This window comes from Macrobrachium rosenbergii, chromosome 3, assembly GCF_040412425.1.
Source record: "Macrobrachium rosenbergii isolate ZJJX-2024 chromosome 3, ASM4041242v1, whole genome shotgun sequence".
NCBI classification, from domain to species: domain Eukaryota; kingdom Metazoa; phylum Arthropoda; class Malacostraca; order Decapoda; family Palaemonidae; genus Macrobrachium; species Macrobrachium rosenbergii.
The window spans coordinates 91,766,001-91,793,902 of record NC_089743.1 but is presented as its reverse complement, the minus strand read 5'-3'; the positions used below and the strand labels follow the sequence as shown (position 1 = coordinate 91,793,902).

General features: G+C 37.2%; 2 protein-coding genes across 2 annotated transcripts in view; one reads left to right on the top strand and one right to left on the bottom strand.

The window, feature by feature from the left end:
- Positions 1 to 7,606, top strand: part of phr6-4 ((6-4)-photolyase) — a 145,842-nt gene extending 138,236 nt beyond the window's left edge. Inside the window, exons 13-14 of the mRNA XM_067085532.1 lie at positions 3,719 to 3,921; positions 5,204 to 7,606. Of these exons, the coding sequence (XP_066941633.1) occupies positions 3,719 to 3,921; positions 5,204 to 5,337 (337 nt within the window). The 3' untranslated portion in view covers positions 5,338 to 7,606. The remainder of the gene's footprint in view (positions 1 to 3,718; positions 3,922 to 5,203) is intronic.
- Positions 7,607 to 18,667: 11,061 nt separating this feature from the next.
- Positions 18,668 to 27,902, bottom strand: part of LOC136827949 (synaptic vesicle membrane protein VAT-1 homolog) — a 29,555-nt gene continuing 20,320 nt past the window's right edge. Inside the window, exons 4-7 of the mRNA XM_067085505.1 lie at positions 27,346 to 27,476; positions 26,757 to 26,870; positions 23,507 to 23,636; positions 18,668 to 19,115 (exon numbers count right to left, since the gene is read on the bottom strand). Coding sequence (XP_066941606.1) covers positions 18,922 to 19,115; positions 23,507 to 23,636; positions 26,757 to 26,870; positions 27,346 to 27,476 — 569 coding nt within the window. The 3' untranslated portion in view covers positions 18,668 to 18,921. The remainder of the gene's footprint in view (positions 19,116 to 23,506; positions 23,637 to 26,756; positions 26,871 to 27,345; positions 27,477 to 27,902) is intronic.

Here is a 27,902-nt window from a genome sequence, read left to right as displayed (position 1 = left end):
GCACCTGCCCCCTCCATGAAAAAAAAATGACAAAATAATAATATTGAAGATTTATATAATAACATAAATGAGAAATATAAAAATAGGAAAAAAATTACAAATCTATCAAAAATATATATATATATATATATATATATATATATATATATATATATATATATATATATATATATATATATATATATATATATAATATGACAATCGGTGCCCCCATGAAATTTTTTGCTTCATTACAAGTTTAGGTGACTCTCTGAGTATCACATATTATAACAGTACCCAAGGGGATATTTTATCACTGTTGATGTTTCATATCTAATCACCGTAAAAATATTTAAAATCCGAATTTCGTATGTAAGCAACACATGGTTTTACTCTCCTCCCCAGCTAGTTTAACCGTGCCTGTCAAGTCTTGTTGCCGGCTACTGTGCTAAGACTTTAATAGTAAACACCAGTTCTCTCTCTGTCTCTCTGTCTGTCTCTCTCTCTCTCTCTCTCTCTCTCTCTCTCTCTCTCAATGAAATATGAATTACTGTATCATAAACAGTTATGTACAAAATTAAAAATAATTCCATCAACACATTCATTTCTTTTAGCAAGTAAAAAATTACTTTCCTAATTCTTTTGGTAGCAGGCTCAATCAGCTGATTCTCAGAACGTAAATATTACAAATGTCGGGACAATCGGTTTTTTATACATATGATGATAACAGATCATCGATATAATAATACAGTATAAATGGATTCTTTAAGTGAAATAACATTTTATTGAGATTTTGCTGTTTACATTAATATTAATATTTGAAAATTGGTAAATCATTGTAACATGTATATACACAAAAGAATATTTTATCACTGTTGATTGCATTTATAAAATTTTTTTTTTAATGCATATTCAAATATTTAAGTGCTTTACAGTATTTAACTCTACCCGTGAATCCCCAATGTTTCCCTTATCTAAAGAAAGAAAATGGGACAGCTTCAATAGGGTACGAGAGAAAATGGCTGTGCTTGAATGTAAGGGGGACGTGAGTTTAGTTTTCACGCTTAACTGTAAGCCGTATAGGGTAATGTTGTAAGATGACTTTGAAATGATATTAAATGGTTTTAGGATGATAGTTTAAGGTATATTTTTGTTTGAACTATTCAAATAGGCAGTTATAAGTATTTTTAGAGGAGGGATCTTTGGTGTTTGAACTATTAAAATAGCCAGCTATAAGCGTTTTTAGTGCGGGATACCAACTTAATGAGGATTTTCGCTTAACACTGGTGGTTGTGGTCCCTGACCCCTCGCAGTTATGGGGGACATACTGTATGTATGTATGTGTATGTGTATATATATATATATATATATATATATATATATATATATATATATATATATGTATATATATATATATATATATATATATATATATATATATATATATATTATATATATATATATATATATATATAATTTATATATAGATATACACATATATATATTTGTTTGTCTATTTATTTATATATTGCTAGTTTTGTGTTCATGAAATGATTTGCCAGACATCAGTATTGAAATACAAATGTTGATAGGAAATGTGATAATTGACAGGCAAACATCATTTGATTGCAAGCCTGAGCAATCAACATGAGATTAGAGAAATTTATATCATCAGCACATTTGAATCTTGGAAACAATTCACAAAAGACCCACATTATTTTGCCTTTAAACTACTTGTCAGTGATTAGAGAGCATTTGATAACTAAATACTGTAATATGCATAATCTTCTGTAAGAATGATGCTTGTTATCTTAGTAGTATGTTTTTGAATTAATTTTTTATTGTAAAAAAAATCATTACTAATGGCTAATCATGTATTTTGTGACTGACATATGAGTGTAGCACAGAAATGCTCATTTATTATTTATGTTCCTCTAAGTTGTCCTGTTGCTCCCTTTCTTCAGAGGTTAGGATTATATGCTGCTTATTTGTTAAAAAGCAGTTTTTGATCACAACCCTGTTAATCATATATAGCCTATATTTGTATGTCAAATATTACCAAGTTCATAGTCATTTGTGTGTAAGGCAGGAGATCGTCTCTGATATGTTTCAGCTGCCTGTCTCACTTTTTGTGTACCTTAACTCAAGTTCTTCTCAAAGGATTACCATCCCAGTGCTTATTACCAGTTCATTTCCCATTTTTCGCTTTTATTCATAATTGCTTCAGCCCTTGTCACTGAAGTGCGATCAGTAAGTGAGAAGAGATTGAATTTTTATTAAAAAGGTAGTGATAAGGTATTGATATTGTCTGTACGATTATTGTGAGTAATTTATTTATGATCATCCATAGAATTTAGCCTTTTTGCAGTGTTTGTTTCATTTCAGTCCATGATTTCTTCATTTTGTGCATAATTTCATATTTTTTCATCTTGTGCACTCTTAAGTCAGTTCTCATCTGTGCCAGAACTTTCAGATTTTAATTACTTTTACTATAATGTAGAGTAAGTGGACTTTGTTCTAATTTCTTGTCAAATATGAGGAATCCGTGGTCATTTTTAGGCAGTTTTACCGTACTTCTTAAGTTTCTGGGCTTGATTTCCCTGTGTTGGCCTGTTTTTTTTTTTTTTTTATCTCTTTACATGAAAAGTGAGGAAGGCACTGGAGACATACTTGAGCATCTAGAGGGTGGATGCATAGTGAAACTACCTTATGTATTACATACAAAAGACTGTGAACTTGGTAGTATTGGGGACACAGATATAGGCATGTAGATGATTAATGGTTTTGTATGAAAGAACTTGCTTTGTGTTATATAAACATGGTTTTTCACTTGGCATGTCTTGTTCCAGAATTATTTTTAGGTATGCATGTATGAATATTTACTTATTTTCAAAGTGGTACTTTCTGAAAGACTTCAAGTATTTGAAGCTTTGAGACTAATATTATATGTTGAATAATCAGAAATATTCAATTTTTTACCAGTGTACTTCTCTGATTTTATATCCGTGAGTAATTGGCAGAACATTAGCTGTATACATGTTTAATTGTATACATGCTCACATGTGTTTGTATGGAGAATGTTCTGTAAATCTTGCTAGCAGAAGAAAGAAAGAACCTAGAAACCCTCTGTCCATGTGGCACTCGCTAACTTCGTCAAGGACTGTAACATCTGTCACATAAGATAAGAAGGTGAAAACATTCAACTTTTAAAGAACTTTGGGTAAGTCATCCACCTTATGGTGAAAGTGGGTGAGTAATCCAGCCTTCTGATGAACTGTGTTCCAACATTTGATAAACCGAGTTAGTGTATCAGTCTTTGAAGAACTTGAATGAATGATCCTCCTGTGAATGGACAGCTCAACTACTGGACTGTTCCAGCTTTGAAAACTAAAATATGATTGATCATCTAATGTATGCGATGTATAGTGTTGAATATACAGTACTAGGAAAAGTTTAATACTCTATGGAACTTTTGATAGTGAAGGTTTACAGAAAAAATTAGTTTTTTTTTTGCTGACTTGTTCATAGTCACTGCATTTTCCTTTGTAATATCAGTCTTACCAATTTTTTCAGTTACCAAAAACTGTGGAAATGTCTGTATACAGTACTGTAATTTGCTGTAAACAAAAAAGGAAAAGTTAAAACTGCAATGTTTCAATATTTTAAATATAAAAGTATTAGCTGTTATAAATTTATACACATAATTCCATTTTATATAATACATCATTGTACTCCTCAGAACGTACCTGCCAGTACTTAAGAACTTTCCAACCAAATATATCCATGAGCCCTGGACTGCCCCAGAGACGGTTCAGAGAGCCTCCAAGTGTATCATTGGGAAGGATTACCCGATGCCAATGGTAGACCATATGAAGCAGAGTCAGCACAACATTGAAAGGATGAAACAAGTCTATCAACAACTAGCACACTACAGAGGAACAAGTAAGTGTTTCTTATCTTTAATGTAATTGACGTGTACATGATTTGGCAGTGAGGTTGTGATTGTCTGTTGTTTTATCATGGTGATCCCCGGTTAACAGCGGGCTCAGTTAATGGCGATCCGGTTTTACGGGGCTTGTCTAGCGACAAAAATCGGCAAATTTTCGGCACCGAAAATCGCTGATTTCTGCTTATCAGTGCCGATAATTGGGTATTGGCGCCAGAACATACCTAACAGAGGTGCTGATAAGCCCTGAAAATCGCTGAAAAAGCGCCGGAAATCGCTGATTTTCAGTTATCATCACACCCCGAGAATGACCGATAACTGAGGACTGCCTGTAATAGCTGAGTTTCTTTAAAAACTGATTGTCTTAAAACAAGGCAGCCATCATTTTGGTGCAGTAACCTCATGACGCTACAAATACCAATGGGGACCAGCCTCACAGAGTTCATCAGTAGGCCATAATCACTTGTTTATAATTGTTTATGGTAATTGACATAAAATGTTGAGTGTTAACCTGCAACAATTTTTGGATGCAAGCTATAGTAAACATTATTAGACCTCCCTGTGATGAAGTTAAATGAGGAACATCACAGACCATTTTGGTAACTAGTAGGAAAGAGAGTGGTGGGATTGATTAAACAATTTTAACCCTGCTGTAGTAATTACTTGGATATAGGAAACTGTGCAAATATAAATAGTGTTTTCTTATAAGTAACTTGCCAAGTACTGTAATTACATAGTTAACGTTTCTGACTTGCGCGTCAACTTTTTAAAATTCACAGTAGCGCTTCTTCTGTTTTTGTCTAGGTGACGGCTCCCCCCACTATCGGGGAACACGGAAAATAACCTGGCAGGTAAACTCAATTTAATTTTGTAGAAATTCATTTCTCGCTGTAATGTGATTCGGATTCCACAATAAGCTGTAGGTCCCGTTGCTAGGTAACCAGTTGGTTCGTAGCCACGTAAAATAAATCTAATCCTTCGGGCCAGCCCTAGGAGAGCTGTTAATCAGCTCAGTGGTCTGGTTAAACTAAGGTATACTTAACTTACTGATGCCAATAAACCACTTACCGACACCAAAAATTGGCTTACCGGTGCCAAAAATCTGGTCAACGACATTGTTAGCCAAGCGTCGTAAAACCAAAATGACGTTAACTGTTGCTACCAATAAGTGAGGACTGCCTGTATTCTATTGTATTCTATTCAATCATACCATAGGGTAGCAACCATGAGATTAATAAATTTGCCAAATATGTTTATCAAGATATTCTTCTTTTTCAGTTCCTCCAACAATCAAGTCACCCAAAATTGACCAGTATCCTCCACCACCCGATTTTGAGAAACGGCGGAACAACAGAAATGCTGGTAAAAATGATATAAGAGATTCTAACTACAGAGTGCAAGTGCAAGCCTGACCTACGCTAGCAGCAGATGAACATGAATGTTAAAGGCCCAGGAACAAATTCAGCAAGGTCTAAATACTGATGTTTTCTGCAAAGAGAGACGGAGACTGTAACAACGTTACGCTTCATTCAGACATGAGATGTTTAAGTTTTCAAGTGTTTCTTTCGTGAATGGAGATACTGTATTTAGGATATGAAAAGAAAAATACTATTTGCCTTGTTTACAGTAGACTTATGATTATTCTGTTACATTTTGTGTAATAAAGCCATGGCAAATTGTGTATGATTTGGTGGACTAATAGAATAAAAAACATTCTGACTCATAAGTGATACATGAAAACATGGGAAATGCAGTATCATGTACCGTTTGGTGGTGGTTACGGTTTGTAAATATACACGAGGAAAAGAGATAAGAGTATTTCTGTCCATGTAATTAAAATACTACAATGAAATCGTATGTGTGGTTTTCATTTCTTTGCGCCTTTGGGAAAATTGAATGTCCATTTGTAAACCACATGAAAAAAGCACAGAACACTTACACAATGCTCTTTAAGCGTCCTGAATTGTATCATTTCATCATTCATTAACTTTGGTTTAGCCCTTTTGTATTTGAATGTCATTCCAGCTTTTGATATTATCATAAAAAGATATTCTTAACTTGAACAGTAATTCATATTGAAATTGCAATTGTCCATCATGGGAAAGCGAAGACTTTATTAAAGTATATTTAGACTATTATTGAGATGCCCTGCAGTATATACAGTACAGTAGTAGTTAATCACTTCCAGCCCATTCATTTCATCATGCCACATCAGGGTGTTTAGTGATGTTAATTTCTGATGTATTGCAGAAAAACCCAAATATCTACTAATACTAAAGTGTACAAACTGTAATATTTTATCTTTTAGTATTGTACATCCTAAAAAATATTAATGAAAAATGTATGAATCTTTGGTGTATATGTATACATGAAAATGAGGAATGCTATTGAGTTGCAAATATGAATGACGAGAGTGCATGATTTATTATGTATTGTACAGAGTAACTTAATTTTGCTCTTTTATATTCCTTAATATTAAATGTGAGACTATTTTCCCTCTACACATGGTGTAGATCATGTAAATGATACTGAACGTAGTCATTAGGGCTTGTATTAACCAGTATGAAGTGACATTCACCAAGTCAGTAGAGGAGAGCTTTTTAATTTTGGAATATAGCATCTGTTGTGCATAATTTAAGCTTCTGGATGAAAATGAAGTTTTGATAAAAGTTTATACAATGTACTGAATTTCATTGCCAGTGAAGTGCAGCTTGTTTCTTGTAGTGACTTGTCTCTTTCATACTGTTTACAACTTGTCATCAACTTGCAATGAGTACTGTATATAATAGAAGGAAGTTTTCTTTGAGGAGGTTGAGTTTGAATCTGTAATTGTGAAGTGACAATAATATTTTAAAATCATGATTTCTGTTGGAAATATTCTGGAATATTTTTTATCATAGACGTGTATTAGAATGGAATGGCTCGATGTATAAAGGATTCAGGGGAATCTAATATTTTTGTGATTTCAACTTCATTGGTCGACGTCTGGTATTTTACTCACTTTTGAGAGAGAAAGTTATGAAGATTTATGTAAAAAGATGCAAATTGACTGAATTTCCAGTATCATTCAACAATTAAGATATCACTAACAAAGTGAGACAAAATGTAACTGGTTTTTTGCTCTTATGCTACACTGTTTTGTCCTGTGTATTCCAGGAAAGATAAAAAAAATTACACAATTTTCAATGGAAGCAACAGTTTTTAGCTAGTTGAGTAATTAATACCTGAAGGTGAATTTACAATATGTCTTGTGATAGAACCCTGAAAAGATTACAGTACACGGAGTATTCTTTACAGGCCTCAAGTTATTAGGACACTTGGATCTCTCGACATAGGTAGTCAGTCCTGCTGGTGCTCAGCTAATGCCCTAATGAACAGCAGTTGGTTATAACCACCCTTCAACTAGTGACCATTATACTAATGGCCAATAACTTTGCACCATAATAATCACATTGTAGCAGAAAGAAATCAGGCTTATTTTGTATTACTTGATCAGAAACTGACCAATGAAAGGATTAAGAGGTATGCTTGAGATAAACAGGATGCAAAGGATTTCGCATGTGGAAGAGCCGAGTATTCAGGAGATACTAAGCAGGATATTCGTCCTGGGGTGAAACAGTACACGTAATCAAAATGTTATAAAAAGTTGTAGAGAATTAAAAAGTACCTGGATTGTGTTAACGGAATTTTTACTTTCCATTCGCCTAACTTTTTCAGTGAAATTTTTGTGAAGGGTTTGGCAACAGTCAGCCAAATGAGTATATTTACACAAAATACAAACCATTGCTGTACTAGTGCCTGGCATTTTGTTACTCAACCAACCAACTAAGAATTTAGGTAGATGATTATTTTGCCTTTCTTGTTGGTGAAAGGTTCCCCTGATGTAGGATATAACCCTGTCACTGTTGCACTCTTTCCTCATTTTAAAGCCTTAGTTAAAGAAAAACATTTGTCCTTACGATTGTTATCATTACACAGATTTGCTTTATTTTTTCAACAGTGCCATTTTTTTTTTTCAGTTTTGAGCAATCCTGTTGCTTTGTTTTGATATTAGCATCAACCTTATCCTGTTGTTGACCATTCCAAGATTTGTTACCAGTTGTCATCTGCCATTTTTTGCTAGTAAGTCTACTCATATTGAAATGGAACAAAGGCTAGGCCTCTCATCACTTGTAAGTAATTTTTATTTCTTGTGTTGACTCATGCCTTGTATTTTTTATGTGAATTATAGCACAATAGTGTATTTCATTTCATTTTAATAGCTACATATGATTTTTGAAGTGAATCTTACCTCTCCGTTATATAGCTTTTACTTCCAGCCAGCGGTAGTTTGACAGATGGAAACAAAAATAGAGAACACGGTTTTCTATGAATATCTGTCTTTATCCATCTACTTTGTAAGGACAAAGGTAACTGTAGGAATAATTATCTGTTGACAGTATGACACCTGTGACATATAAGAAAAAACCATATATAGAATGTTATTCTGAAGAAGAGATAAATAATTATTTGCTAAGCTGCAACCCTAGTTAGAAAAGCAAAATGCCACGAGCCCAAGGGTTTCAATAAGGAAAGCAACCAGTATGGAAAAAGAAATGCAGAAGAATAAACTACATATATGAAAGGGACACAGAGAAAAAAAGTTAAAGAAGTTGAACTGTGAAATGAGGCTCGTGAACCTAATCAACTGGGCAGCTTGCTCACTGTCTGGATATCTGATGTTCTAAAGAATTACTTACATTGGGAGACCATCTCGTAATTTAGTCCAAGACAAGCCGTGGCAGTCACACCCTGAAAAGGAGTGGACGTGAACCTGATGTGGATGAGGCTGGCAGTTCATCTTTTTTATTTTAAGATGCCTATCAAGAGACGTCTCCATCCCTGAGGTCTGCCATATAGCCTTGAGACATTGGAGCATTATGGACGACTGTGAAGTCTGCAAACTGCTTTTGGGGTCGGAACTTCAGTGGCAATTTTGGATTGCTTGTCATTTTATAGTTTCATGAAAAATAATGAGGGTTGGTAAATGTTACCATATTGAATTTTTAATGGAGGTAAATTGGGAACTGTATTATAAATTGGATAAGAAATTATAAATATATGTATACCGTACTGTATATGTATCCATTTAATGGTTTCCAAATATGGAAATTTGACAAGGTTGTGATTCAGTTGATTTTCATAATCTTGTAACTTTTTAGTGGGAAATAATACAAACCCATGTACTTAGATTATGTCATTAATAACATTGTGAGGAATGTATTGTATAAAAAACTTGAAAAATGAGCACAAGTGCTTTTGATGAGGGTGCATAGGCATGCCTGGTCAGTTTATTTTAGGGCAGCCTCTAGGACCATGTGAATTGTAAAGCACTTATCTACCAGCTAAGATTATTGGGATTAGTGGGTCTTTTATTATTTTAAATGAATTTTTAATAAGCAGAACTCGAGGGTCCGTGTTGATTGATTATGAAATTTAGGTGTTGAAGACCAAGCATTTGTGTTGGTCAGCATAGTAGCTTGAGTAATGTCATTTCAGATGTTCCTCAGAATGGTGTTCTTGGACCTTTGTTATTTGTTATCTTGACTAGAAATGTGGCAAGGTCTGGTGGGTGGAATACCAACCTTTTGAAGGTTAACCCTTCCAAAACTCATGGTATGATAGATTGATCCAGAACACTTTTGCCTTCTCATTCCAATTTACCAACAAGTGGAATGATTTTAAATTCCAATGGCTTTTTTAAGATTTTAGGTGTAACTTTTGATAAACTGATTTTTGAGAAGCATATACATAACACTGCTTCCTGTGTTTCTCAAAAGGTTGGTATCTTGTGGGAATGTTTTTGAATAATTTTTTATGAAGCTATTATATCAATGTGTTTTAATTCTTTTCTTCTGCCTTGTTTGGAATACTGTTCTCCAGTGTGGTCTTCAGGTGCTGACTTTTATCTCAAACTCTTGGATAGAGTTGTCATCAGTCGTTTTATTTTTCCAACTCTTGATGTTGACTTGTGGCATAGACAAAGTGACTTCATTGTTTGTTACTTTTTAAATTTACTACAATGGCAAACAGCCTCTACACTGTTTTTCTCACAATACTAAGCGGGCTGCTACTGTAGTGTGACATTTTCTAGCATCAGGGTTAATACTACATGTACCCAGTTTGGTTTGAGCTTATTTTGGCAAAAACTATGTTGTGGAAGAGTTTGCATATTGCAGTTGTTTAGTCTTCTCATGTCCAGATGTTTTAAGAGAGGAGCAAATTCAGTCCTGCCGTCTGCTGATGTTTCCCAATTTCAGGTTTATCAGTATTATTTTCTGTATTTAGTAATTGTTGCTCTTGGCAGAATGATTTCCTTTTTGAGTCCTCCTGGGTTTATAATCTGTTGACTGTCTTCATACGATTTTCAGCTGAAGATTTAACCCTTAGTGGACGAGAAACTCAAAAACAGGTTTTGGGTGGTGGACCGATTCCCTCAGAGTGAGTATTAATATTATGCACCATACGATTTGGCTGTATTGAGTGGGAAATAGTTTCCATCAGTTCAATGGCCCATAAATGAATGATGGCAACTTTAGAATTCAGCTCAGCTCAATCAGCGGGGATCTCAGGGAGATCAGTATTGTTCTTGACTTGATGCAGGGATGTCTTGCTCCTCTCTCTCTCCCATGGCATCTTTTTATTTATTTGCTCATAAATATACCCAGGGATTGCTGTTGGTTTTAGTTCTTATCTTTTATGGTATGGTGTCAGTTATAATTGTAATTTTGCAAAGAAAAGTGCCAAGAAATATTAGAAAAAACATGTACAGTATACATCCAAAAAAGTTAGTGCAACTCCTGATCTCAGTAAATTTACGTAAATATTTTACAACAAATAGACCCAGAATTTGTTATTGATTTTCATTCTTATCTTTTATGATATTGTGTGAGCTGTAATTATAATTTTACAAAATAAAATAACAGAAAAAACATGTATACCTTGGTAAAATTTACGAGGTTTTGTAAAAGAGGCCCCACACAGGGTTATAAATAGTCACTTTCAACTTTGCATGGGCGGTAGGGAAAATTTTTTAGAATTGTTTTTCTTACACCATATGCATTTGCATATCTTCCGCTTTCTTTTGATGTGTTTTTTCCTTAAATTGGCCAACCTAAAATTTGCCTGGTCTGGGGGGTTGCATGATATATAATTAGCCTGTCCCTTAAGGGTTAAAGAGAAAAAGTAGAGAGGGCATAACTGAAACATCTGGGAAGGGTGGAATTTGAAAGTAAAAATGTTAGGACATAATTGGTTTAATAAAAGACAGAATTTTGATCTTCACACATACTAAGAAATTGTTAGTGCCCATGTTGAACCTATGTGTTACTTTCATATGTCAGGTTAACCTATATTAAATTGTGATTACAGGATAATTTCCCTAATAATTCTATTTGAAAATACTGGAAATTTAGCTTTTGAGAAGTTTGGGAGGAGGAGATCCATTGTTATCAGATAAAATTTTAAAATTTTGTAGAATCCATTTCCAAGTCAAACTTTTATCTCTTATCATAAGATAGAAAAAGTTATAAATAAGATTAAATCTTCATAACACCCAAGGACTATAAATGTCATCAAATGATTTTAGTATGATGTTCAATCAGACTTTTTAAATTTATTGTTGAAAATACTAATTAGAGAATTTAGACCCCAAGGTTAGGTTACATACTCAATCCAGGTGTATATTTACTACAATAACTGGTTCTGGCTTGAGTTTGATAACTTAGCTATGGGGAAATGTTATTCAAAAGAACCTTTCTTGACTTCAACAGATCTCCGAGTAGTTTTCCATTTATCCATTCACCTGTCTTCTCAAGAATTCCTGTTTTTGTATGGAGTAACAAAGTTTTCCAGACCTTGATCCTATCTTATGCTTCCTTGTAGTTCCAACGTTTTTCTTCAAAACATATTCCCAGTCACAGCATAGCCTGTCATCACATGACAAGAAGATTCTTCTGTGTCATTCCTAGTCTTTTCCTTTGTGTGATACATAAAAATTTATATTTATCAATGGAAGTCATGGTGCCTCTTCCCTAATGAACCTTCTTGAACTAATTACTGACACACCACCTGCTCTCATACTCTCCCTAACTAGGATGTTTAAGTTCTGGCCTTTTACTAACTTGAGATTAGCATTTAGCAGTCAAGCAAGGAAGTCTTTTTGCACTTGAACTAGTTTCCTTGTGTCATTACCATGGTAACCTCTTGGATTGACATCATCTAGCGCTTTTGGACAGCAAATAAGAACTTGCACACTTTCCTTCTGGAACTTGAGACTTTTGGTTTTCATATTTTCAAGCTCAGCTTAGAGTCAACCTGTTACATTTAAGGTGTATTATGTGACAACAGAGAGAGACACTCTGCGGACAATCACCAAGCAATAGACTTTAATGGTCCCTCTGTATGAGGCTTTGTGGGGAGCTTCCATCTCCCTCCACATTTAGACCCAATCACGGTAGTTGCTTACCAAGAACTTCCCAACTTCTAGTACCCCTTCCCAGACTTGACAAACTGGACTATAAATTCTTATTAACACACCTAGGATGTTTTGGAATTTTTTGTTTCCGTCCTTGAAGTGTCTTGATCTGTGCTGGATCAGATAATAACACCGAAAACTTCAAAGTGACTCATTACCCAAAATTACATAAATAATAGGAGGGCAGAGGATTTCCCCTACTGATAGACCTCCTCAAAACACTTCTACCTCCAATATCAACCTTATATCAGCTTGCTTTATCAAAATCTAGGCATCCTCCACCTTCAGTTTGGAAGCTATCTAGTTTTCCGGTAGGGCAGTCAGATGCCTCTCCATCCAAAAAGCCAAAGTTATTGTTCTAAGTACTTAACCTTGTGAACTGTCAAGAAATCCCTTTGAGAGCCTTTTCATGAACTGTCAAGAAATCCCTTCTATAGCCTTTTCAGTCTCCAAAATTATATCTGCTTGAATTTAATCTCCTAGATCTGCCAGATGACTCCTTGGGGTTCTCCATCTCCTCTCGTCAGGGCATGTTAGGAAGTTGCAGATGCAAAATTTTTGAATTACTAAATGTAAACATTGCACTTCCTCTTACTAGAATTTCTCCCTCCTTGGATTAGGTGTTTGAACACACCTGTACTATCTGCCCAAAAACTATGCATATTCTGTACCTCTGAACATCATAAGCACCATAGAACATATAAGATGTAGCAGTCCACATCATGCAATCTATACTGATGGATTTAAAGCTTCCTCTGGTGTAGGATTTGCTGCAGTATCATTTAAAGAAATACAGCAGTTTTCTTTACCCAGGAATGCATCTGTTTTCACAGCAGAACTGCCTAAAATGTGGTCAGCAGTTATTAAAAGCACACCACCTCAGAAGTATATAATTGTCAGCAACTGGAAGTGTTTTAGAAGCCATTCAAAATCATTATCCTAAAAATCCCTTGGTTCAACAAAATTTCCATTCCATAAATTTTATGAAGCTGACATAAATACTGAAATTCATTGAGTCTCTGCACTGGTAAACATTGCAGGAAATGAAGTTGCTGATAAAGCAGCCAAAGCTGCAATTATTATGGCCTAATAAATTACTGTACCTGTTCCTGTCAAAACAAATTAAGGCAGATTAAGACAACTGTTAGTTTGTGGTGCTCTTACCAAAAGAATGTCACATTCATATTTTCTCTTCTAAAACTGGTTACTTGTCTGACCCGTGGGTCTTTGATAAATAACTCGCACAACCAAATGAGAGAATGCAGAACAACGATTACAGTCAAACATATCTTTAGCGATTGTCCAACTTTCAACAGCAACATACTTTTAAGTATCTGAAACAAACCCTTGAGTGAAATTTCTGTAAGAATCTTCAATATTTTCAGGTTATCCAATTTATTTAATTTTTAAGGAGTTGTAGTTCACAAAATAACATCTAATCTGTATTTGTAATAGCTACAATCTCTTAATTTCTTAATATCTTTGCACTTTTGGATAGTGTACATTTGTCACTGCAAAGCCTAAAATCCAGGCGAAGAAACAAATGAAATTCTGACGTCAAGATCAAACCCTTTGGGTCAGCCCTATGAGCATTTAGATTTTCAGCTCATTGGTCTGGGTAAACTGTTTATTAATCATAATATTTCTTTATTGTGAAAAACAGAGATAGTGTAGAATCAACTATAACTCAAGTTCACAAGGAATATAAAAAATGGTCTAGGGTAAGTATATCACCAATTTTTTTATTTTTATTCGGAATTTATTTTGGGCCTTACCTCTGATTAGCAGTAGCAATTATTATTATCATTACTAGTTAAACTAGACAACTGAACCAAAATTCTTGACTCAGGGCTAACCAATAAGAAAAGATGGGCTGCAATATGTTTGGTTACAAGTTTATGTGAAAAGTACAGTCATTCAAAACATTTGTGAAGGACAGTACCATTTATATAATTCAATATGCAATGGTATCACGCTGTAGTCACAGCTTCCCAGATGTGCCACAAGGTTACTTTGAGTAAACAATGCTGTGAGACCCTATTTTTGCATTTTTAATTCCAATTTAAAGCTAGACGATCTACTCAAATCACAGATTTTTTACTGGATTCCATTTCGTCACACAGTCTGTATTTCCATATAACATCCGAATTTATGTTCAAGTTACGTGCGTACCCTTTAAAGTAGTTCAGCATACCAAAACTATAAAAAACTATAAAATTTAACTCAAAGTTTCCATGGTTTAGTAACCTTTTACGTATACCATTTTCATAAAACATTTTGCTACTGTTAGTCATCCATTCTATAGAGGTCAGAGGATTGGCAGCAATCTTTGGTAACACTGTAATTAAGAAATTAATAACCACCTAATTGTTCCAACACGAATGCAAACCCTCGGTCTTTCCATACGAAAATACTTTCAGTGCAGCTGGAAACCAGCCATTCAGTTCTTAAGGTTGTTGGGTACTTAACTACCAACAGTAGGTTGGGTAGTCCCACCCTTCCGCCCTACACTTATCTTCTGGCCATTGGACAGTGCATATGCTTCACATTCGCCTCTGCCCGCCAAACCTGCTTTCCTTCAACTTGCCTCACCGATCCTGGTTTTTCTGTGCGACCGTTCTTTGTGATATTTGATTATATCTTTGTGTTGTTGTGACTGCATATTCATGACTCATTACAGCCTAAGGGGGGGACCCTCGTGTCATGCGGCATTGCCCAGGCACAGGAATGTCCCTTGCAAACACTTCCTCTCCCCTATTGAAATTGATCCTTACTCTTTATGCACTCACTGCTGCTGGCATGAATGCAACCAGACTAGCCCTCGTGACGAGTGTCGTGTTTGGCCTTCGGAGCAATGGGTGCAATTCTCTTAGAAGAGGAAGTACAAGAGGGAGGCATCCCGCACATTATTGGAGGGTTACATGCCCCTGGTGACACTGAGGGTTGCCAATCCTTCTTGTTTCTTCCTTCTTCCAGTGGAACTGCCTCTCGTTGCTACTTCTCCTCAGGGAGAGGTTACGCCCTCGCAATCTCCTATTGCTCGGTCAATACAGTCTGCAGGGGGGGGAGACAATGGACCAGGACGACGACTCACAGGCAGTCTCTATTCGTTTGGGGGGGTGAGGAATTCCCTTTAGAACAAAGGGAGACAGGCTCATCTAACCAGACTTTTTCAGGTTTGGGGGGAGATACAACACACATTGGGGAACTTAAAGAGCTCCAGCCCTCACTAGGTTTCTCCTGGGAGCCATCAGCCGGGGGGTTGATCTCCCACCTCAGTGCCTCCGTGACTGCTCCTGCAACTGCTGCCTCTGTAACCTTGACAATGGCCACAGTTTCATCGACTGGAACCGCGGCCACGGCCATAGCCCCTACAGTGATTCATTCAACCATGATCCTGTCAACCTCCATGCTTCCTCTGACATCCTCCTTCTCAGGAGATGTCCTCCTCCAAGCCTTGGTGGAGAAATACCAACATGACAAGAAGAAGAAGTTGAAGAAGAGGCCATGTAATTCATCTTCATCATTGTGTTCCAGCGCCTCCTCCCGTTCTTTCAATGGTCCTGATATGAGGAGAGACCGGAGGAAGAAAGAGGTCGCTTCTCCCTACCGTAAAAAGACCCATAGCCCTTTGTACGGTCAGCTTTCTTCCACAGAAGAGGCACTGGGATCTTTCGTCTGCTCTCCCATGTCCACAGACACAGGAACCGTGCCACGGGGTTCTCCGGAATCCCATGGTGCAGGAGCAACAGATGCACAGATCTCCACCAATACCTGTGTCACCATTACTGGTCACCAGAAGTCACCTTCTATGGGCCAGTGAAGATCCACCTCTGCAACTGCTGCACAGGGCTTCACAGACCCCTGTGCCATGGGTGGGGTGCATACGCGGGTCTCCACAGAAACCCACGTCACCAAAGGTGCACTGGGTTCTTTGAAAGCCAGTGTCACCAATACCAGTTCCAGGAAGCCCTTTTCACAGACTGGTAAAGCTGCTTCTGCCACTGCACAGGGTCCCACGGACTCCTGTGACACTGGTGTGTGCTCACAGTCTGCACCCACGGACAGAGGCACATCGCAACAAGAAAGAGTTAGTCCACAGCATGTAGGCACTGCCTTACCCGCTGTATATTCCTGCAAGGAAACAGTGCCAAGGTCCCGAAAAGGTGAAGCTGGCCTACGGGTACGTTCACCTGGGAAAGCAACGAGGAGGTCCCCTGTCCAGTCTTCTCTGCTTGTTGTTTTCGATTGAGCTGGCTTTATGCCAGCATGGGCTCTTGCTCAAAGAGCAGCCTGTAATTTTCTCTGCTTATAGAGGCCACAGCCTCGAAGAAGACTACAGCATGTCAATGGGATAGCCTGTGTTCACGCCCGTGTGCGCACGATCACTCTTCCCGAGACAGCCTTCATGCACTTTTGCGAGAATGCGTATGCTCTCCCCAAGTGAGACCCCGTGCGCGTCCGCTCTCCCAGATCCATGCAGCCGTCGTTACCACTAGTTGACGACCTCTCACGACCTTCCTCTCCTGTCAGGTCTGTGACGAGTGCTAGGCCCGTCTCACCTGTTCCCTCAACTTACTGGGGTTATACAGGGAGCTGCAAGTCAGACAGGTCCAGGGTATCAAAAATACCCAGAAGACAAGAAGGCACACAGGAAAATAATAAAAATTTCTCCCCTCCTGCTGTAAATTGAAATATCCCCTTCTCCTGTAGAAGGAAATAAGATCTTATTTATAATCTACTGTATCAACATGAAGACCTGTCAGTTACTTCTCAAGAACTACCCAGTGCCCTAAGAGACTTTTTGAAGAGAAGTAGTGTCAGCTACAAGTAGTTTACATGCCCACTGAAAGGATGCCACCACTCATATATTGGAATGACTGCTACCAAACTCGGTCTCTCTCCTGCCCCCTTCAAGAAAGAGCATCTTTGATAATTACCACAGATCATAATATAAGACCCCAAAGGGAAAAGCTAATAAACACACAAAAATTGTAGACCAAGCACCAAACCACCAACATCTGTACCTTCTCAAGGCACTACATATATTAGAAAAAAAAAGCCAAGCATCAATACAGTAAAAGAAACCAAATTTCTCCCCACTTGATAAGGAGAAATATAAGAAATCATCCAGTGCCTAACCTGGTGCCAAACACAGAGAGAGAGAGAGAGAGAGAGAGAGAGAGAGAGAGAGAGAGAGAGAGAGAGAGAGAGAGAGAGAGAGAGAGAGAGAGAACACATCAGATGTTGTCATCTTACCAGTAGGGAGTGCACCAGCCAATGCCATCAAACAGGCCAAGGAGATCACAAAGCCATTGAGCCTTAGACACAGCAGCATCAAGTTGCAACCAGTCAAAATTCAGTGCACCAGTCAAGAAATCTACTATATATACTCTTCCTATTGCTCATTCCACCATAACATTCAGCACAAATTCTCTCCTTACTACATTCCTGCCCTTACACGTAACTTTTCAACTCTGCAAAATGTATGAGTGATATGAAGATTGTTTAATCTTGGTTGCAACTTTGCTGTATTGTAGTAGTGAAAATTAGATGAACATGAATTAGACATAATAATATGAACATAATAATAACAAAACAAGAAAAACTGGTCCTGAAAGCTATCAAGCTTGAAGGCTACTCAAAATAAGCAATAATACTTCACTGAAATCCAGTTATTCAACCAAAAAACAATGAACAAAGCTGCTGCAAACATCCGATGTTTACATCGACAGCAGCAGAACAGAATGCAGTTGTCTGCTGAGTCGTTCCTACTATTCCCGTTAGTGGGCGGGCTGGTCACCTACACTAAACAATTGAAGCGCTACCGCGATTTTTTAAATTTAAACTGCCATGCGAGTGAAACTATTAGCTATGTAATTACTTTGTAAGTTACTTATATGAAAGTAGCTTTTACTGCAATTCTCCGCCTTATTATTGCAAGACAGTTTCATTAGGCCGAAGTAAGTCATAACTCCCTTAAACTATAGTACTATTTGAAATTTTTTTTATTTTTATAAGACTACTGTACAGTTAAAATTGTAAAGGTTTGAGAAACAACTATGATTAAGTTGGGTATTTTTCTCACAGAAGGTAAAACAATAAAGAATCATAATACAAATATGTGTGTTTCACCTTTTCTGCATTAATTAATCAAGCATTTGTTATCCTCAGATCTTATACAGTACCCTTATTTTCCTTATGGCTGGATATAACAAAAAAAAAAAAGTACTTATACATTTATTTACCAACTGAAAATAGTTAAATTATGCAGCTTTCAATCTATAAACTAATGAAAAGAATTGGTGTAACAACAGTGTGTCTTAGACATAAATCACAGTAAATAACGGCGTTATAATTAAACTCCCAGTATAGCAACATTTAGAAAAGGATGCTACTGGAAGACCTCCAATTATCAGACAGTGGTGCAAGTAGTCTGGATTACAGAAACAAACAACATTACAGTTAAAAATGAAGTATATTATGGTTTGATTACTACTTTACCAACATTCTTTCTGCTTGAGATTTGCCTTGATGCTTCAACAATCTCACTGAAGGACCACACACTGTCTATACGTGGAGAGAGTTCATTTGACAGTATTTTCTGCAAAACTTCCTCCCAGCCTTTACGGAATGTCTGAAGATCTTTGTATCTGAGTTCATTTAGGTTGAAGCCTAAAAAGAGAAGTTCTGTATCAGAATTTTATTGACACATCTTTTATAATACAATTTATAAATAGAAATGAACTGTCGTTATTGTAAAAGCACGTTTAACATAAGGAAATAGAGTATGTATACCAAATATAAGGAAATAGACTATGTATACAGAATATAAAAGTAATTTCTCATTTTCTATTAAGCAGGTTTATAAAAAACAAAATTTACTTTTTTGTACAAACCCATTAGGTACTCTACAATAGCCTAAGCCTGCAGCCCACACCTCCCGAGTCACACTCCAGAATTCAAAATGATTATGACATCCACCTAGTCAGGTAAGCCAATTATTGGGCTCCAATACTCCTCCCACAGAAAACGGGTACTCCCCTGTGTTGTATGACCCTCTCATGAAAGATGTCGGGTACAGAGGAGGGTCAACTTAAGAACAGTAATCGATCTTGTGCAATATATTATACTGCCATGGACAAAGCATGCACATGAACCTCATCATTAGGTTTCCAGTTGTCTGTAGAAAAGACTAAAGCTGCCCTGCTTTATCAAGAAATCAGACTGAAAATAAATTATGATACTGATCCAAGCTGTAAATCTCGTAGGTTTAATCTTTAAAAAATACACACCTGAACTGGAAAGCACACGCTGCATATATACAACCTATAAGCACAATGCATTAAAGCTATCATACAACTGAAAAGCTGACAGATTAACCAAGACATTACTACAGAAAGCAACTGTTCACACTGTGTGCAAACCCATGCCCGCAGCTCTGCTGGTCCTAACATTGTCCGTGGCTCACTTAAGTCACACAAGACTCACAGGTGTTGCATCCATGGAATCTTTTGGACAGTCATGCGTGTGACTTCAGATATTTAGAAGATAACAAGAATTATGCATCCACTCTCATGAACTGAGGGAATGACTTGGTGGGATTTTGCTCTCACTTCTATGCAGAAAGTTGGGAATTTACTTAGCTAAGATTAAGGATCAGTAAGACTTAGAGTTTGTGCAATGCATTAGCAATACAACTAAAGAAACAGTACTCTTCAATAGAGAAGTAACAAAATCTTAGATAGCAGTAGCAGCTCAAGACACTGAAAAGAGTATTTTACTACTACTGAACAAGATACTTTGACTGTAAGAGATTCACTGGTAATGGAAAAGACAGAGTCAATTTGGTGTATATAAATTCAGAGACTCAGGAAAGCTCTTTTCTATGCAAAGAATAATTGTGCAAATTTATTAAGTTCTTCAGCTTTAGTGGAAGCAGTGAACTGGATCCCTGACAGTTTTGCTGCACTTAAGATATTGGAATTTCAACAGATAAGGAAGACGAATTCCCAGCAACAGTTCAATAGGATACTTCACTGAATGAGATTCTTCACTGGATTTGTAAAGATCTCAGCAATTAACCTCAGAACCAGAGCCTAAAGCAACCATCAATGCTGAGGAAGGATCATTTCCCTCTGAATTATCCACAACAGTTGCAGCTGATGTCAGAACAATGACACATTAGATATGACCATTTTCTGGCAACAGAGGGACTCTTGAGTCCATATGTGCACATGGCAAGCTGAATTCTTCTTTAATCAAGTCTGGAAAAGAAATTGGCACACCTAAAGTCAGTTATACAATGATGGGTTTTTATTGCAAAAATAACTTGTAAGAACTTGGCTCAAGGAAACTGTACTGTATTTTCAAACTTGAATATTTGGCCTTTGGTATACATGCTATTCTTTCCTTCACAAGTAATCTTCCTAAGTTTGTTTACCTTCTTACTAGGCACAAGGCAAGTTGAAAAGCTTGTCAGTCATTCTGCAATAAGTGTCAGTATGCAAAAAAATTATACATTTTAAATCGATTTGTATTTTTCATAACTAACAAACCTGCGGTCTTAACGTAGGGGATAAATTCTCTAGCACCCGCTCTTGTCCGGTTAAAAATATCACAAGGAAATTGTGGCAACAGGAGTCAGCCAATTGGAGAGGAGGAGGAAGCAGTGTGACCTGCCTTAACCCTGCTATGCAACACCATGCCAGCTTCCTTCCACCCCAAGAAAAGAATGAGGGGTGGTTTGAGGTGGGCCATATACATTAAGACAGCAGGTTTGTTAATTATGAAAAGTACAAATCGATTTAAAATTTGTCATTTGTTTATATACGGAGCAAACCTTTCGGTCTTAATGTAAGGAAAGACTTACTCTTGGAGGGAGGATAAGAAAGCCCTAGAACCAACTGGAGGTTTGGCTCACCTGGGCTCACTTCCTGGCCAAAGGTAGGGCATTGAAAGGAGTTGTAAGCCTCTGGTCTGTTGAGCACAAATCTACTGAACAGCCAGACATTTGGGTTAATAGAATAAGTAAATATACATCTGCATTGTGTCTTGGAGGATGGCAAAGAATTGTCGGAAACAACAAAACTCATGTTAGCCGCCAATCTTGTTTGTTGCCAGTTCCTCTCTCCCCCTGTAAGAGAGAGAGGAGTGGGACCTGCATCTATAAGTAATTAGTATTGTGTAGGTAACAAACATCTAATACTATATAGAATGGAAGCGTGCTCACCTGTATCTAACCAGTTCCAGCATATGATGATATTATTCTCTCTACTGCCTGCCAGTAGAGGAGAAAAAGAAAGAGAAAGGAAGAAGACCAGTCACCTCATTCGCTCTCACTTTCACAACCAACATCTTAGGTAAGATACAAACTGTCCCACAAGGGCACTGGATGACCTACATAGCTTGTTGAGCAGCCACCACTGAACCCACGGAAAAAGTGTCCAAGGACTGTGGGGAACGTACCGCAAACAGAAGGATGTGTAGGTGGTTGGGCAAAGCCAGGTAGTCAGGCTAAGATGATGAGTCCTTTTTAGTTAGCTCTGCAGTGCTTTGATGGGACATAACAGCAATTCGTCTGGGTCATCACCAACAAAATCTCCAAGAGAGGGGATCAAGAAAGACGAGTCTGTCATCATAGACCAAGGGATTTTGAGTCTTAGCTACGAATTTCAGGATAAATTTGAAGGCTCTGGAACCCTCTCGTATGTTTAACATTAAAAGAAATTCACTGACTCTCTTTGATGAAGCCGAGGCCAGTAAGAAAACTGTTTTGAGGGTTGAATTTCTGTCTGTTGAGCCCGTAAGGGTTCATACAGAGGACGAGTGAGACTACTAAGCACCATGGTCAAGGAACCAGAAGCATGGGGGGATCCCTCGAAGGGGACCAAAACTCCTTCAGTCTCCACTGAAGAGAGCGAAGGTGAAGACGACCATGAAGAACCAGCTTCTCCAGGGATGACAAGTAACCTAGAATGACCTGCCACGGATGTGCTGGTTGCTTCTGTTTGGACAGGAAGGACTGGGCTATGCTCCTGAACTTGTCTACTTGTTGACCTGATGGAAACACCCTCACTGCTGTCATGCTTATGAACATGCCCAGGTAAAAGATCCTTTGGCTGGGTGAAAGATTCGACTTCTCCAAATTTATCATGATGCCTAAGTCGTAACATTGGAGTAGGCGATCTCTGTCTTGGATTAGCTTTACCCGAGAACTTGTGAGGACTAGCCAGTCATCAAGGGATCTAAAGAGGCAAATTCCATGAGAATGAGCCCAGGTTGAGACTAGGGTGAACACTTGTGAACACCTGTGAGGCAGTTGATAGGCCAAAGCAAAGAACCTTGAACTGGCTGAAGTTACTTCCTGGATGACTGGTGGACTGGAATCTGGAAGTATGCATCCTTCAGCTTGATCATGAGCATGAAGTCGTTCTTCCTGGCGGCTGCAAGGACTGTGCGTGGGATTTCCATTTTGAACCACATCTTCCTGATGAAAAGGTTGAGAGTCGACAGGTCTATTACCGGTCTCCAATCACCCGTTGCTTTGGGAACCAAAAAGATGTGGCTGTAAAAACCTGGAGAAGGGTCTTGTACTACCTCCACAGCTCCTTTTACCATCATTTTCTTCACTTCCTGTGATGCCTGGGTGGCTTAGCTGAATCATGGGTTTGCATTTCAGTATATGCAAAAACACACACAATGCACAATATCACACGAAATCACACAATAAAAAGAGAAAGAAAAAGCAGAATGCTGAGGCATAATGCAGGCCAGGAAGCACAAAATAACCAGCTTCTTGCAGAGACGGCACAGTACCATCTTGCTAAGAGGGCGGTTAGACAGCAACTGGCATGATGATGTGTAGTCAGGGTAAGGCAGGTCACGCTGCTTCCTCCTACTCCCCTATTGGACGACTCCTGTTGCCACCAGTTCCTTGTGATATTTTAACCAGACTCCAGTGGGGCTAGAGAATTTATCCCTTGCATTAAGACTGAAAGGTTTGGTTCTGTATATGATCAAAAGGAGCTTTAACCATCTGGAGGAAATTTCACAACATGTCTTACCTGAAACTCCACAATTATTGACAATTAACGTGTATGGAGAGATATTTTTTGTCATCCACCAGGTTTTCAATATACGCCACACATTTCTTTGATCATCACCTACCATTCCACGAGCACCAATTAGCACAACCTGAAAGTAATATAAGAGGTATTTGGAACCATGAAAAAATTAGTGAGTACATATAAATATGCTTTTCTTTACATTAAAGAAAGTGCATGAGTTACTTGCTAACAGCCTCCTATATACGTTGCCATGCAAAGAGTTGATGACCAGCTTCACGAACAGAAGTCATATGATTTGCAACACCATAAACCCATCACAGTACTTTAACATAGTCTATTTAAGTATTACACATTACTCCCAAATACTGTACATGTTTCACTGGTGACTTGGGTGAATAACATGTATACAAGTTCCCATCAGCCCTTGATAGCTTCTGAGTCAATCTTTGTGTGTTTGCTCACTGGTTAACAGTTCTCAGATTTCCTAGACCTTTGGAAACATTCAGAATTTCTGTATTATTTCCAAACTAGTGAGATGGTGCGTGCTGTGCTGCACAGGGCAGGAGGCCAGTCTTTAAAGCAGTCTTCAGCTCCTGAAGCATTCCTGGAGAAATGCTCATTGGAATAGAACATCTTCTTAAAGTCTTGAAAGACTCCAGGATCCTGTGAAGCCATTTTCAGCTCCTGTTGGATCCATTTCCCCTAAAGAAATCTTCAAATCCTTTTGTCTCCAGGAAGGACCAAATCATTCATAATAACCTGTATCATATTCCTAATGCAAGATTCCTTGACAAAAGAGCTTCACCTGGACGATCAGTCTCCAGCGACTGAAAAGATGATCCACCTTCTGAGAATTTTCTGGACTTTGCTTGAAATTATTCAGCAGCATCAAATCAGCCCTCTAAAGTATAACAATGTTGCTGTTGAAGACAACTTGCTGACATTGTGGAGCCAAGTGGTTTTGCTGCTGAAATTTTAATTTCTTTTGGACTACAGCATCAGCTGCCTTTTAGAGCAGGCAAGAGGCACTGATTCACAACAATGCAGGAGCTTAAAATGCAGGGCCTTTAAGGGAACAGTGCCTCCTTTTTCTTCAGATGTGACTTTGTGGGCTTGCCCCAAAAGAAATCTTTGAAGACTTTCTTCTCCATAAAACTCTGTTCTTTAGCATTGTGCAAGAAACCCAAAAGCTACAGAGCCTGTAGATTGTCTTGAAGCCTTTGAAAGCCCCGGAAGCCTCTGGAATTCCCAGAAGTGTTCAGAATTCCCAGATTCCCTACTGTCACTGATCCATTATCATTATAGATATCCACATTTTTGCTTTTCATTCCTTTCTTAATACAGTATACATTTTTCTTAGCACTGAGTGATAACATCAATACCATTAAATAAGATTTACAGTAAAATATACCCCATAGGGGAGTAATGCCCTCTTACTGTTAATTTCAGTGCTGAATGACCTCATAGGTCCCAGCACTTAGCCTAAATTCTATATTCTATTCTATTCTACAGTAAAATATCCTGAAACATTAAGATATCAGTAACATAACTACCTATTACTCTTAATAGGCAGTGTTCTCATCCACCGTTGATACCAACCACCACTACCACTATTCACTTCCATCAAATTTAACATAAAGGATTCAGCCACCGGAAATGACATTCAAATTGTCAAGTAATCCTCACCATTCAATATGCTTAGTTATTTTCTTTAAGAATACATGACTAAGAAATGACAAATGAAAGACTTGGAATTAGAAGAATAAGGGGACCATCTCCCTAATGCTATTCATTCCTGAAAAAAGAAAAAAGGCAGAATAACAAAAATGGTAATTTGTAAATTTTGGATTATTATTAATAATTAAACAAAACTGAAATTAGGGTTTGTATAAAAAATATGCCTTGCTGTCAGAAGGTAGAGCAGAGCAAGATCTGTGTACAGTATTTATTATGTCTTTTTCAATGCTTATCACTGTTAAGCTACCAAGTCATTCATATGCCACTGTTTTTCATACCCTATCATATTACCGTTGAATTTCATTATACTGAATGATCTTTCACTGTTACAGTAACTGTCTCATTAGACAGTCTCCTATGACAAATTCTAGCACTGTATCTTCCAAGGAACTGAAGTCATGCTAATGGACCTATAGTTTTCTGGTACATCTTTAGAATCCTCCTGAATACAGTGCAATATTATGCAGTTACCAATAGCCCTACTGCTTTTCTTTACTCCAACAATTTTTGGGGGGAGTTGGAATCTGTCTAAACTTGGGGATTTTTTATTTAACCTTAATTTTCATAAGGCTCATTTGAAGGTAGCAAAAGACTAAACCTTCACCAAAAAATTAAGAAATGAAACAATAATGCAAATATATACACTCACAGTGGTACTAATTGTGAAAACTAAACTCACAAGGGAGTGAAAATGTTGATTACTTAAAATGACTGGTCTTGACAAAGTCAGGGATCTAAAAGACAGACCTTTTGCAGCAATCACTCATTTTATCATTTAATTCATTAAAGTGAGAAGAGTTGAAAAAGTTGAAGGTTACAAAAATATGTTATATGGGAAAATGGCAGAAGTGAGTATTGAATAAACTATACAGGCAGTCCCCTGGTTACGAATGGTCTGGCTAACAAGGTTCCAAGGTTAAGACACTTTTCAATTATATTCATCAGAAATTATTTCCAGGTTTACGACGCATGTTCCGGGGTTACGACGCTTACGACTCCGATCCGACGGAAGAAATACAGCTACAGAACAGCAGAATAATAAAAATTTGGAGGTTTTTTTATGAAAAACTTAATAAAAATGCAGTTTACATCATTCAATACACCCAAAGCATTAAAAGTAAGGTTTTCTTAGGATTTTTGACGATTTTCAACGATTTTTCGCCTCACGACGATTTTCAGCTTACAACATGGCATAGGAACAGAACCCCCGTCATAAGCTGGGGACTGCCTATACTTACAATTTCTGAATAAAAAAAAAAACTTTGGGAAAAAGAGGTTTACACTAGTGCAGTTAATTAAAAGTCAGGCAGTTTACAGATACATAAATGAGAAGGGACAGTGAACATGCACAGTAGTTAGAGCCCCTGATTACTTAAAAGGATGCTGGGACAATGGGGACATTTCAGCCGCAGAACTTATTTTTTATGACAATTTATGTACTTGATAATCATATGTCAAAATACACTTACCATTAGTTAGCACACTCTTTTAAAAACTAAAGATTACTTGCCTTTCCAAGTGGCTCTAAAAGTTGTTGACTAACTGTGAAGTCTGCTCCACTTAAACTATCCAAAACAATGCTTACTCCTTGCTTGCGGTGTTGTAGCACAACGTCAGAATAATTCTGGAAAAATAAATTTTCGTTATATAAATGAAATATTGTTGCCAGTACTCTTACGTTAGTGATTATTTCATTATTATTCTTGTATAAATACTTATGACAAAATCAGCATAATCATCACAGTAATTATGACAAAACAACCTATCATTAACAACATAAGGAAATCTATCATAATAACCAATCAGAGATTCAATACTGATGTGAAATATTGGGTTGCCAATCCTACAAAAAGGAAATCTCTCCCACCATCTAACAGATTTGAATCCTCTTCCTTCAGTAAATGTGATTTTGTGATGAACATTTCAAACCCCAAGCACAAGGCTATCCATAGCACTGGTTGTGATATGAACACCTCAAGTTAATATGATGTGAGATTTCATGTAGATGATAAATATCTTTACATTAATTTTTGTTTTTTTCTGAAACCTGCACTAATTACTGAAGACTTAAAAGGTTACATCAAATAAGAAAAACTTACCTGATCATGGCTAATTGGGTAATCCACCCCATTCTGAGTAATCAATTCATGTTTATGAGATGAAGCTGTTCCAAATACAGTCACATTTGGTACAGTTTTTGCTAACTGTGTTGCTGCCCAGCCAACACCACCTAGGCAAAAAAAAAAAAATAAATAAGGGATTCATACTGCAATTTTCGTGATTTGACTCAATACCTCTATGTAGCTAAATTTGACTTAATACCTCCATGTAGCTACATGTTTTGTCACTTGATTCATGTTGATCTAACATGTTCATGAAGACATACTTTTTTAATAAACACGATATAAATAATAGAAAGTCAGTAAGTTATGTATTGTTCAACACTGTGATATACATGGACTTATTAAGCCTGCCACACCAAGTATTATTTTTGGATTTTTATTGACAAAGTACCATGAAAGTTTTTAAAAATGTCTACTAGACAAGTCTGTTGCAGTTAGAACTTAATGGTAAGTGCTATAAAAATATAATCTAAACAAAACTGTTTCCATACAAGTCCATTACTTGTCCACAGCCTTCTTGCATTTTGGCAAAA